The sequence below is a fragment of the Hippichthys cyanospilos genome, chromosome 20 (genome assembly GCF_059441005.1).
Source record: "Hippichthys cyanospilos isolate Australia breed blue-spotted pipefish chromosome 20, RoL_Hcya_1.0, whole genome shotgun sequence".
In the NCBI taxonomy this organism is placed as follows: Eukaryota; Metazoa; Chordata; class Actinopteri; order Syngnathiformes; family Syngnathidae; genus Hippichthys; species Hippichthys cyanospilos.
Genome location: NC_142388.1, coordinates 5,549,157 through 5,562,919, shown reverse-complemented (window position 1 = coordinate 5,562,919; position 13,763 = coordinate 5,549,157). Strand labels below are relative to the sequence as shown.

Genomic DNA, 13,763 nt, shown 5'->3' with positions numbered 1-13,763 from the left:
TAAAAAAAAAAAAAAAAAATTCAAATATTGTTGACGAGCAAAATAAAAGAAGAACGAGAACTTTATGATGTGACAGGTAATGATGGATGCAATGTCAAGGCAAAAACACCAGGAAAAGCTTTTAAGGCAGATGATGATAGCAGACATTTCTGTCACTACATGCCATGCAAAACATGTGCTTCTCATTGGACATTGAAAAAATAAAAAATAAAAAACAGGATCTTGTCATATGACTGTGATTGATGTCCTAAGGTGAGCACAGATACTTCAGTAAAAACTGTGCCGTACTTGACATGCTGCAACTTTGACATTGTGAGAATCGCAATCCATTGCTTGCATGTGATTTCAAACGTTTTAATGAGCGTTTTTCAAATATGTCATCGCTAGAGGCAAACAGTGGACAAGATGACAACCAGTAAGGGAAGTATTTTTTCACGCCCCAGCCAGCAAACAAGCTGGCTGATTTTAAAACATATATATCATGTATGATGCATAAATATGAGCAAAAAAACAACATCTATAAATTTTCCCAAGACGTCAATTGTAATATAAATGAAATTATAGATTTCAATCATCCTGAAATACGATTTCCCTTGTATTTGTTCGGATGTGTGTGACAGGCTAAAATTGCTTTATTATTCCCCCAGAGTCTGTCAAATCCCTCGGCAGCTACAAACTCATCACCCATCACTGGCTCTTTGTCTGGGAGGAAATAAAATGTCAACATTTTTTGGGTGACAGAGTTGCGTAACCGCGCTCTTTTCAGCTGAATGAACATCCCGAGAAGGGTGGGGAAAATTGTTTTTTTTTTTTTTATTGAAAGAAGTATTTTGGAAAATAAAATTAGGCATCTAGAAAAAGACATTTAAACTTGAAAATTATTTAAATTCAGGATGTGCAATAAACTCCTGTCTAATGTTGTGGTACTATAATGCAATTTTAGTTCACAGGCTGTATTCCAAACATGACAAAACGATAAATAGGTCAGCTTACATCTTTAGTTGAATCATTGCTTTTTTCTGTGTGCAGAAGTTACAAATAATTCCAGTATATTTTTCCCCCCGACACAGCTGTTAACCCTTTCACTCCTGTTGAGACGATGCATCTCACAGCTTTTTGAAAAAAAATTGCAGTGGGTACAGGAACGGTAGCAATAAGATGAAATGTCATCCTAGTGGTTCATTACACACCTATTTACGGATTCTAGTGACATTTAGCAACTGACAAGGTAGGTTGCATTGTGCAATTTCTCATCAATTAACCATCTAATACTGTGGATATAAATTGATCTATGACGTGTTACTATAGAGTACACTGATTACTATTTATTGTAGGCGTTTTGGGGTCGTTTTCACTTCGTTGGCGCGTTTTTCGTTCAAGTATCGGTGTCTATGGGACATACAAGCCCAGTCGTATTTATTGGTGCAAATAGAAAATTTGTAAGCAATTTTCCTAGCATCTTTCCTAGAATCTGTAGTGAAAGTGTTCTTTTTTTTTTGAGATCCAACTGTTTAGTTTTATCCACGAGTTAAAACTCATTAAATGAGTCGCTGACGTGGACAGGCAGCAAAATCGATAAAGCATAAAACCGGGGAAGTGATTGAGTCGAAATAATGAAAAATGAAGTGAATTAAAACTGACATTTTTCCAGTGAGAAAATGAGACAAATTCCATTGAGGACTGTCATATATCCATACAAAGTTGACACTGTCAGTTGCTTGGGGCCATGAGATTTCCAGGGTTGCTCAAACACCTCAGAAAAGGGAATTATTTAATCAATGTAAAACATTTATTACCATTTTTTAAAATTAAAATTACTTTGGAATTTTCTGTCCTTTGTGACTGATACACTTTTCAATCTTATGCAATGGCGTATCCAGTGGTACAGCGCATGGGCAGATTTGATTTAAAAACATGGCCGAAAAAATGAACTTCTCGTAGCAATTGTGAACATGAAGAGAAAATTCGTTTGCCTTCCCTATAGCCCAAAGACACTCTATAAATCCTGTGTCTCATCCTATCCCTCGTAAATAATATTCCCTAATTATTATTTATTGTTAATTTCTCATTAAATGTCATTACAATACAAAAATAATACTTGGCTGATTTTTTTTTCTAATTAAAAGATTCCAGTAAGTTGAAACAACGTTTGAGAGGTCAATATCAAGCTCTGCTAACAACGTACCACATGTGATGATCCAAAGTCAGCTCACATCTGATGATTACACGGTTATTTATCTCTAATTGGCTCAACTGATTTGCTTTTACACACGCCATTGGCTAATGTCATTCAGGGTTACTAGTTGAAACTGCTTTAGTCTGCCTGCTCCAAAGTAATATTTCGACGTGAGATGTGAGCCTTGCTGTAAAATGTCCCAAAACAAAGGCGAAAAAGAAATTCCATACAATTCAACAGCTGAACACCAAATTTGGAAATTGGAAAAGACAATGCTTTTATAAATGCACCGCCTTCAGACAAATTTTGCAAAACAATTATCACGTTGAATATTTTACATTGGAATATAACAGTAAGGTACATGCCGGTATGCTAATAAAATTAAAAGAAATATATAATAGCCTCAAATCACAACTGTGTGTGCCTGTGTTTATTTATAGCATTTTTTTTAAATAATTAATTTACCGATGAAATAAAATAATTTTTACCTCCAAAATGGATGGACAGGAGTTGGTGTGTCGGTCAAAGCCTGCAGCCTCTCGAGTCAATCTGGATGAATCCTCAAATTTTGCAAAGAATGAGTGACAAAGAATCTGGTGACAAAATTAAAAAATACCCAGTTATTGTCATGAAAACATATTCACACCCTTTCCTCGCAATCCATTTTTGGCGATCTGTTTTGGCAGTGGATTTTGGCAATCCTCTTTGGCCCAAGTTTATGTCATTAAGAAACCACCGTGACTGAGGAGAAACAACCAATCAGAGATCGGTATGGCCAAAAATGTGTCAATCATTTGTCGTGTGATAGAGGACGTTTTTAATAGTCTCACACTGAGCAAGTTACCTTGGGCTTTGGCATTTATGCTGGTGAATATTGGAGAACTAATTTTTCAACAATTAGCTATAAAGCTCAGTAGCCATAAGGCTAGCAAACAAGCAGAGCAAAGAAACAACAACAGAAAGAAATATGCAAAACAAGGGTGAATTTAGGAGTTTACATGAAGTCAAGCCAACAGTGTAGCAGCTTTGGCTAGCGTGTCTTCTTTACAGTGCATGTAAAATGTGTGAGGTTATTAAAATGAGGCTATATCAAAATATATGCTTATTTACTGCTTTACGTGGCAAATTGTTAATTTGAATGAGAAAAAGCTACGGTATGCGATGAACTGTCACTCAAAGATGACAATTAGCCATACGGCTAGCAAACAAAAGCAGAGTGAAAATGAAAAGGAGGGAAAGGTGAACATGGTAGTTTACAATAAATCATGCTAACACTCGCGCAACCTTGGCTAACGTGACTTGTTTGCGTTTCACGTCGGAATGAGAAAAAACGCAAACACATGATCAAAAAGGTTGCGTTACCGAAGGTGAGTGCGCTTCGAAAGCTGTTCGTAAACTTTGCCACCCGCCGCCCAAAAATCGAACAAAATATTCACAAAACACATCATTTTTGTTCCTGATATAAAACAAAATCTGCTTTTCAATGACGATGAGCAAATATCTAGAGACGAGAATGCAGCTGGGCCTAAAATGAACCAGGTGATTAATGTCTTTTATAGTTTGTGGTAACCCTGCTTCGTCATTACGTGGAACATGTTGAATGGCTGTAATCAACCTGCCATTTTTCTTCCACCCACCGGGCAAAACTAATGTCAATTATAATTACATTTTGGGATACATAAAAAATTTTGAAATGCCAGCGTCCGTTTAATGCAAAAACAACATCAAGGAGGCTGGGGCAACTTTTCACCAGCTTGTTGATCACTCTCTAATAAGTTCCTCCAGGACATTTAACGTAGGAAATAAATGATCAGGTTCAATGAAGATCATAATGGAAATGTAAAGGGACATTGTACCCGCTCTCATAATGTAAGAGAATAGGCTGTAGCCAACATAAAAAAAAAAACAAAAAAACAAATCAATACACCAAGGATCTCCTTTAAAATGACATCCTGGGAGCTTTATATATATATATATATATATATATATATATATATATATATATATATATATATATATATTTCTCGTCTTCTCCCTCATCTCGCTGACCCGATTCTCACTAACAGCCACTTGAGTGCATGACTCTCGCGTACTAGGTGGGAGATCAAATCAATCACAGTTGTTCTCCAGCAAATGTTTTGCACTTAAAGGTTTTTTCTTTTTCATTTTTCGGGCCGCAATGAAATGGGTTTTCCTGTAAATATTGTATGTTGTCAATGGTGGGAAGGGTTAGAATTGTTGTTCTTTTATAACAGAGTGCAAACCAATGACAAAAAAGGAAGCCTACTTAGAACTAAGGAATTTTTTTTTAACTTTTAAGCAAAATTTAATCAATTGGCAGCCAAAATGCCATTTTTGGTTATTCCGGATTTTTTCTTAAGTTGCCCCCTGGTGGTAGGATGACAAAGTGCTTGATATGACATGTAGTAAAGCCGGCTTTTTAAATGTTAATATCGCAGAGGATCAGCTTAATTAATAATGCCAGCCAATATCGTGTTCGCGATTAAAATTCAATTATTTGTGCAGCCCTTCTATTAATCAAAAAACATTTAAAGTTGTTCGTATATTTAATAAAATTAAGTTTATTTTTATACTTCGCAATCTCCAGGGCCGGAGTAAACTTATCTGGGCGCCAAAACTGGCCCACCGGCCGGATGGTTGACACCCCTGATCTATCTATCTATCTATCTATCTATCTATCTATCTATCTATCTATCTATCTATCTATCTATCTATCTATCTATCTATCTATCTATCTATCTATCTATCAAGATCGAGCATTAACAGGCTGTTAGATCTATCTATCTATCTATCCATCCATCTATCCAACTATCCAATCATCCATCCATGATAAAAGTAATGCAAATACAGTAAATCCGCTCTAGAAACAAGGAGAATATTGGTGACATTAGAACCACAATATTTCACGGATCATAGTGTTAGAAAATATCATTGATAACATGGTAAAATAACCAATATCATCAAAAACGAATGCAACACAAAATGGCAATAGGTTGTGCCTACGTGGCAAAAAGCTATCATTAGCATGGTTAGCATTCAAGCTTCAAATTGTTTGCACATTTCAGCCTGGAAACAATCTTATTCAACCACTAGTTCAAACCTAAATTAATCAATGTCAATGTATTAATATTATTTGTATTTTTTTCAAACTTGTCCTATGCCTGACCATAAAAATATGTTAGTACATGTAACTAGTGTACAGTTCAAAAATGTTATATATCAATGTGCATAGCAGGCTTTAGAAGATGAAATTGTAAGCAATATCTCCATAATGGTGTCTTGATTACAATAAGCAGGAGGATAAATTGAGTGCATGTTGAATATCCCCAATTTTGTCCTCTTCCAGGGACCTTCGCCTATGTCCCCCACGATAATGACAAAGCCCACCATCCCACCAGCTTAATTATCTATGAAATATTCTCCCACATCTGCCCTCTGATGACTCAGTATGTTTTGGTTTTAATATAGTTTGTGCTTCCCACTGCATTGGATTAGAACAAATAAATAAAAAAATACCTTCTGGTGACCCTTTTTTATTTTCGCCTTGTTTGTCATTTTTGTCTTTAATTAGCCGGCTGATGGTGAAGTGTTGTTTTTTTTTTCTCTTTCCACAAAGCAGATCAGTGTGCCCTTGGCCACGGTTACCATGACAACAGCACGGACACAGGCAGGTGGTAGGTTTGCTTTTCATGATATAGATTGGCCTTATTTTATCAGTGCTGCACAGGGGATTGCAAGCCTTTTGGCTAAACAATATGATTGCTTGGCACAACTAAGTTTTAGCATGCTGATTGCATTTGATCACAGATACGTGTCAACAAAACCACATGACAGCCTTAGTCAAATAACGATTCATCAAATTTAAGATTGATCTGTGAATGGAGTATAAGAAAGTCGAGCCTCTTTCAATGAATGCATATTTATGAAAAAAAAGTCTGCTTATCTGCTTATAGACTGATGATATCAGTGTGTTAGCAACATGTCATCTTGAAGATTGATACTTCTCACCTTGTAAGGTTAGCATTGACCGGATTTGGAAAAATCTTTTAATCAATCAAGGTTTTGGCACTAAACCTTTGTCCCCTTGAACTCATCATCACATCGAAGCATTTAGTCAATTTAGGTTTGCGTAAGCAGATTGGGGAAGGCGTTGTTATTTAAGAGCCAGAATTTCTCATAATATAATAAGTATAGTCGATTGGAGAACAAAATTGGTTTCAGTTTAATGAGAACGTTTTTTTTTTTTTTCTTTTACAGTTGCGTGCCCGTTTTTATCCTTTTTCCTAATTGATTTGTGAACCATATACAAGGCTTGACACCGGCGTATTTCCCGAAGGAGTACCATCAATTATAGTGGTGTAATGTATTAAATAAAATCTTGTCTAGGAGATACTGCAATATCAATATTTAAACTATCGGAATGCTGCACCGATTGCAGGATGCTAAATTCATTGTGTTGATTGTAAAACTTTAAAGCACGCGGAAGCGCTTTGTTACCGAAAAGGAGGAAACATTTCGCTTGTTTTGAATCATTTCAAATGAACAACCAAGTATTTTCAAAAATAATAGTAAATAATTACGTCATAAATGTACTTGTGGTCAATGGACAGGGCATTCTGGGGGATATTTGAACATTCTTCCCCACAATATGTATGTTTTCCAGTATGTTTTTCCATAATGCCACATGTTTACAGTATGCGCAAGTCAATACTTTGTGGCATTATGGCAAAATTGCTGTTTTTAGCATTTAGCCTCAGAGTGCGTTTGAACACATTTCCAAACACTTTTGAACAAGTTTGTAAGTCAAATATGTTAACTTCACATTTGGCAGTTCCACACACGCATAAAATTATGTCCAAGTTCAACAACGTTACAGTAATTATGTCACAAATTACAAGGGAAAAAAAGTACAGCATACTTTGGTTGACGTGTATATTTGTTTTGTTTGTTTACTTGAAATGTTTACATTTTTTAATATTTTAAATGGACTAAGCCAAATGACAAGATTCCTCAAAAATGTCAGATTGGAGAGGCCACAAAGCACAATTCTTTTTTAAAAAACAGATGAAGGGCTGGAAGCAAGAGTAAAAGTGGTCCCAGTAATTCCATTTCAACTTTTGAAACGTTCCTCTCAATCCGACATCCCGATTCATCAGCCTTTCTACGACTTCCTTTGTTGCTGTCAACCCTTCATTAGCGCACCTTTCAGCCGCGACATACAGGTGACATTTAAATATAAATCACGAGCATTAACATTTATAAACATGGATTTTATGATAGTTCCGTAATGAGATGTTATAAATCCCAAGGCCACAGTTCACAGTGTCAGCAGACACATAAACGGCGGAGAGGCCTTTTAACAAGGACACAAGGCAGCGATGCTCCGCTCTGCCATCCAGCAGCAATATCAGGCCAGCCACCAGTCATGAATTCTGCTCTCTTTTATAGCACGGGGGTTGTAGTGGGAGGCGGTGAGTGCACCAAGGTTGTTTATAATATTTGGTGTCCGATGTGATGCGGACGGCTCAGCTTGGCTTCCGAATGCGAGCTAAATAAAATCGGTACTTTCGTTTCATAGTCGGCCGTGTTAAAACGTAGCAGTTCAATAGTGAGGCCGCTAGAGGATGAGTGAGATTTTTAACTGCTAAATCAACAACAAAAAGCAATGCGGCGCAGTTGGAATGTTGCTTATTCGGGGAAGGCTATTAAGCGGGATGTCGATAAGTGAGGATAAGCCTTCTGGGTCTCAAACTGATCATGCCATCAAAGTAGGCTCTCAAGTATTTCGTTTGGATTTTTTTTTTTTTTTTATCTGTGGCAGACTTCTCATTAAGCGCTGCACTTAACAGATGAGCCGCAGATTGTGTGAAAAAAAAAAAACACGGGAGGAGAATTTGGATACAACACAAATAGGACAAGGGAATTGAAAGATGGAACGTATTTATACAGAAAAAAATCCAACATAATCAGCATCGGAAACTAGATTCAGACACTAGACTCGGAAACTAGACTTGGAAAAACTGACAAACGACGACTTGTCACTGAATAGTCTTGAGCAGTGGTTGGGGGAGATGTACCGAAATTACATTGGCAATCATAAAACTGAATTATGAAAGCTATTAATTTCAAGGGAAATATCCCGCACAAACGAAAATGCAAACAAGCAAAAAACTTACAGAGCAGCACTACATAACAAGATAAAGATAAGAACTATTAGCGAGCATGTTATCCACAGTCAAAAGTTGTTGGATCAACATACAAACTAATTTGGGGTATATTATCATTCATTAACATTCTTATAAAAATAAGTACAACGTACAAACAGTCATGGGCCAGATTTTAAGGAGACGAAACAACTTCTGCGTCACTAACTGCTTTCAGAACCACACCATCCGTCTCACTACAAAACGTATCATCAAAAGTGGCCAGAGGTGGCGCCAAAACACAAAGCTTAAATGAATGAACTGTTAAACTAAATCATTTCGATAACATTAATTTGCATGCGGCCCACGCAGTACCAGTACCAGTTGATCCACGGACCGGTACCGGGCCCTAGAGCTTATCTACTATCGACATCATCCTTTATGACATCATAAGGCCAACTAAAGAACCCCTGCAACTGCATGGCAACTTTGAATAAAACTCGCAACCGGTCTCAAACAGGAACCTATAACAAAAGATGATAAATACGTTAAAATTACAATATGTGGCGAGTAGAGGACCATTTTGATAAAGGTGACCATAGCAACTGATACTACCAAAACAATGAACAAACCACAAATAATTCCTCACCACTGCACTGATTTCCTTTTTTTCCCCCTTGAATACTTTAAACTTTGCAAGGCAGACTTCCTCACACACACACTTCAACAAGTACTCATTGGCCTCGGGACACAACTGCACACTTGTACCAACTTCCCACAAGTGTGAATTGCGTCTTTGAGGACGATTTTAGCGCAAGACATGACACCGCAGCCACAAGAGAGGAGACCACGGCCGGTAGAAATATATGGCTTCGGTCTAACCTCCCGTCCCCGGTTTCTAAGGGGGCATCCTTGGATAGATTCCAGGTGAGCCCGAGGCACACATACCAACTTTTGTGCAAGTGAAGTGAAAGGCAAAGTGAAAGTAAGGTATGACAAAGAGGCACATTCCTGTGAGCTCCAAAACTTGGGAACCGAACTGAGGAAACTCGCTGCGTCTCTGAAGACTTTGTAGTATTGGCAGCACGGTCAGAGGAAGTGAGCCACCTCCATACTGGCATCGCATTTTGGATGGAGGGACTCTGGCAACAAAAGGCATACGGATGAGAGGTAAAATGTAATGAATAAATAAACTCGTTTTTCAAGTGGATAATGACTAAATCATTTCAGTTTCGGCAACATCGCCTTTGTTCATTTTGCTTGTACGGCAAGCTTTGCTTCCAAGTCGACGGTTCGGAACGTGAGCGTATCAATATTCATGCGCATATGTCGCCGGGCGCATTCTGCTAGTTTACTAGCTTACCGCTCGCTAACATGCGGGTGTGAATGTTAAAATGTGCTTGATGCTGACTGACGGCTGAGTTGCTCACGAGCGTTTTCATTGGTGCGGAATACGGACCATTTTTTCTAGCAATTAAGCGTAAAGGATTTTTTTGCCACAATATCAACTAATTGGTCTATTTACCCACATAAAGCCCATCACATAAAGGCACTTTTTTTTCGCATTTTACGTGAAATAGCTTGTCGGAATTGTACTACATGTTTATTTGAAAGATTTTGCGCTATCATGCTAAGTTCAGACCGGATCTCACATGCTTTCAGCTGTGAGATCTACAAGACGGAAAAGCCTGTTGGTAGGGGTATGGGAGGAAGAAAAAAACAGGAGTTTGGCCATGTCCCCAGCAATCGCTATAGCATAAATCTGGAGAAAAAAAATTGCACATGCAACAAACATGTACGTCATCACAAATCAAGACATACAGTGCATAGGACGGACAAATATGTTGAAGAAAGGAATCATGGTACTCAGTGACCAAGTCAAAGTCTCTTCCTAGTGTCTTTTGCAGTCAAGTTTCCGAGTCGGTTTCCAAGCCTGCAGTAGTTTTCCGAGATCTTTGGAGTTAGAGACCAAAACTCCGCATATCAAAGACAAATTTTTAAGATAAAACCTCAGCTCCCCGGTAATTTTGTAGTCGAGACCACATCAACTGAGACGAGACATCGAGACTAGAGGAGACGGAGTTTTAGGGGTCAAGGCAAGACTTAAGACTCCATACATCTATTTGCAACAAAAACTAAATGACTATGTTGTTAAAATAGTACAATAAGAATCATCTCAAATTTAAACAAATTTGATGTTCACCACTTTGAAGTATGCAAAATTTCACGGTTCATAGTAGTGGCAGAAGTAGTAGTAGTAATAGTAGTTGTAGCGATTATTCTAGAACAAAAATCCAGTCAGTTTTTACAGGGTAAAAACGTCTTTGACTATCAGACCAAAAACCTTTGAAGAATAGTCTTGAGAGCAGTCTCGGTTTTCCAGAGTGACCTTGAAAAGAACAACACCACATCGAGGACAAATTGATTGAAATCCGTCTCCGTTTGCGCCATCGGCACATCACCTTGAAATCCTCGTTTACCTTATTGCACTCGTACCCTCGTGGCGCCTGATGCGCTGTTTTATCAAACGCTACCTAATGTTATTTTGTTTTGAGCACCCTTGCGGATCATTTACATAGCTCTGTAAATACTCGCAGGCTTTATCAGACTGAGTTGTGGAGCTACGTGCACGTGAAGCAGGCCGCCAGCGTTTTGCAACACTTTAGATTTGATTTATTCACAATGACGTTCACATTAGGGCTGAATATTGTAAAGGAATAAAAGTCAACTCGTGTAGCAAACAACTCGGGCCGAGCGGCGCCGTTCTTGTTTGGGCCGAGCGGTTTAATGCAGCTGCATGTCTCACCACTGATTGGTTGTGATATCAAAACGGAGAGGTAGCGAGACAATCAATCCTCCAGCACGGGGCTTTTTTCTGTCATAACACGCGTCTGATCCTATTTGTCAACGCTGCAGACATGCTCAGATTTTAGGGTCAGGGCATCAAAGAAAGCGTTCAAGAAGAAAACAATCCTCAAGGCAACACCCGACTCGCTCGCAACGTTTGTGTGTTTTGTGCGAGGTTCCTAGACATGAAAGGTCAGCGCGGTTAGTGAGCGATGTGCTTTGGACTGTCGGTGTCGGTTATGGTAATAAGACCAAGACAAGACAATCAAATATGGCCAATTTTCCCAACATTCGGCTCACTTTTTTTGTAGGGCCTAATATGCATATTCTCAATGTGACAAACACTGGTTTAATTTAGGAACCTGGTGCCCACGGGCCAGGTAAGCGCCAAGGACTACTTGAGGAGCCGGGGATCCGTTCTTAAAACATTGTATGATCGTGATTTTTCGTCCATAATCCAAACGAAGTAGCTAGCAGGTTCACGTTCAAGTCTGGTGTCCACTGCTTTACTAATTCTGATATTTTTTCCCCAAACTATATGGCCCAGTATTGATAGACATCAGGGGAGGTGAGTATAAAAAAAAAATGGAACAAGAAAATAATCTAACATCCGATTGATTCCTCAATCATCGGTGGATGGAACTTGATGTACAGCTGTCAAACTCCAGTCCTAGAGGGCCGGTATCCTGCATGTTTTCCACTTTTCTCCCCTACCAAAACAGCTCATTCAAATGTTCCTCTTATCAGCAATATCAGGAGTTTGAAAATGATCCTTATCATTTGAATTAGGTGCGTTGGGGGGAGAAAACTGGAAAACATGCAGGATACCGGCCCTCGAGGACTGCAGTTCGACACATATGACTTAATGCTATGTTTATAACAGTCTCTCTAATCCAAATGTGTTTTTCTGCTTCAGGTATCAACTATTCCATTCATTTTGTTGTAAAGACGCAATTTTTTATGAACGTGTCCACAACTGTGTTTTGAGATGCTTGACAATAAACGTACCTTTTCACTAAAGAATCGCAGCTGAATCAGCCATGTACACATGATGATTTCATAAACTAACGCATTTACATTTTGTTATATCTCTGCGTCTGTCATACGTTTAGATATCTGCTGTGTAATAATATTTCTTTCCCGTGTATTTTTAGAGAGTTATGACTCCTTGAAAAAGATCGGATAAATCAGTTGTATGAACCTGACACCTGCCAATCACTGCCATGCAAGAAAACCTCAAATATAGCTTGATGGAGATCAAGCAAAACTGCCTTGTGATGTTAGATGAACACGTCAATCCAAACAAGCTTTTAATTTAAAAATATAACAAACACCTTGGGAGACACAGCATCAAGTTATAGTCTTCTGCAAACAACAGCATATAGAATGTGAGTTGTTTACATACATTTGGCTAGGCGAAATATTTGGCAACTTTTAGGTGTTCACTAAACATACGAACAGCGATAGTAGGGATCTGAAAAGTAATTTTCCTTTGTTATATTTGCTATACTTTAACTATGACTTGTAGTGAAAAACCATCACAATTTTTGTACATTATACAAGCACACTGGATCAATTTCACCTGCTTTGGGGCTGGCTGAGTTTATGAGATAATGTAAATTTCCACCAGATGATTAAAACGTACATTTTCAAAATGTCTGGCGTTTCTATGTGATTGCAGCTGGGCGTGCGAGATTTTGTGTACAAAAATAATCATTGTCCAAATTTTGGACCATACAAAACCATTATAATTACATTTTTTAGGATGCATTTTAATAGGATTAATGACAATGATTTTTCTGCGATTTTTGCAACATCCCGTTGAGCTGCAGTCAAACTGTCAGCAAAGAGAAAAATTTTTGTTGATGTGTGTTTCACCTCAATACAGTAGGTGGCGGTAGAGGCTGGTTAATGGCTATATCTTAAAGGGTTAATGGGAAGCATGGAACTGTGAAAGTTAAAAATTTTCAACAGCAAACAAATTGTAATGTATTGACAAGTACATTGCTCGTCAAAAATGTTTATTCCACATTTGCAGACAGTTGCATCTAAATCATGGCAAAACTTTATGACGCCATACAAAATTTTTCAAGCAAAGTCAGAAATGAACAACAACAGTCCCATGTTACAGCATACACTATGACAGTGTAAAAAAATGTCTAAGAAGTTTGCTGCACCAGAGTAAGCGACAATTTTGATACTTGATCAAAACTTTTTGCCAGAGTAATAGAATGGAGGGAAATTGAGTTTTAGCGTCGAGTGAAAAAGCCAATCGTTCTATCTATACCTCAAAAATAATGACATGTAAAATAAGGTTTATTATTGTACATCTTCGACGCAGAAGAAGCCTCGTTATGTCAGCCTGTCTTGTGCCGTTCCTCCTTTTTACGGCTTTGATTCACTATTAACAAGGTTAGGCGCAGACACACAACATTCTGGGTCGATGCCACTTGCGTGTACTCAGTGGGTTATAGTGGCCCTACAGACAGGAACCATCAGCTTTTGTGCTCTGCACATCACCGTCATCCTCTGGGTGATCTCGAGGAAGCCAATTTAAACTCCTACAGTGAGTCTAA

General features: G+C 38.2%; 1 protein-coding gene across 1 annotated transcript in view; it reads right to left on the bottom strand.

Annotated features, from left to right (window-relative positions):
• Positions 1-13,763, bottom strand: part of LOC148407067 (uncharacterized) — a 54,784-nt gene that overhangs the window by 16,190 nt on the left and 24,831 nt on the right. The window contains exon 4 of the mRNA XM_088403937.1: positions 2,665-2,769. Coding sequence (XP_088260063.1) covers positions 2,665-2,769 — 105 coding nt within the window. The remainder of the gene's footprint in view (positions 1-2,664; positions 2,770-13,763) is intronic.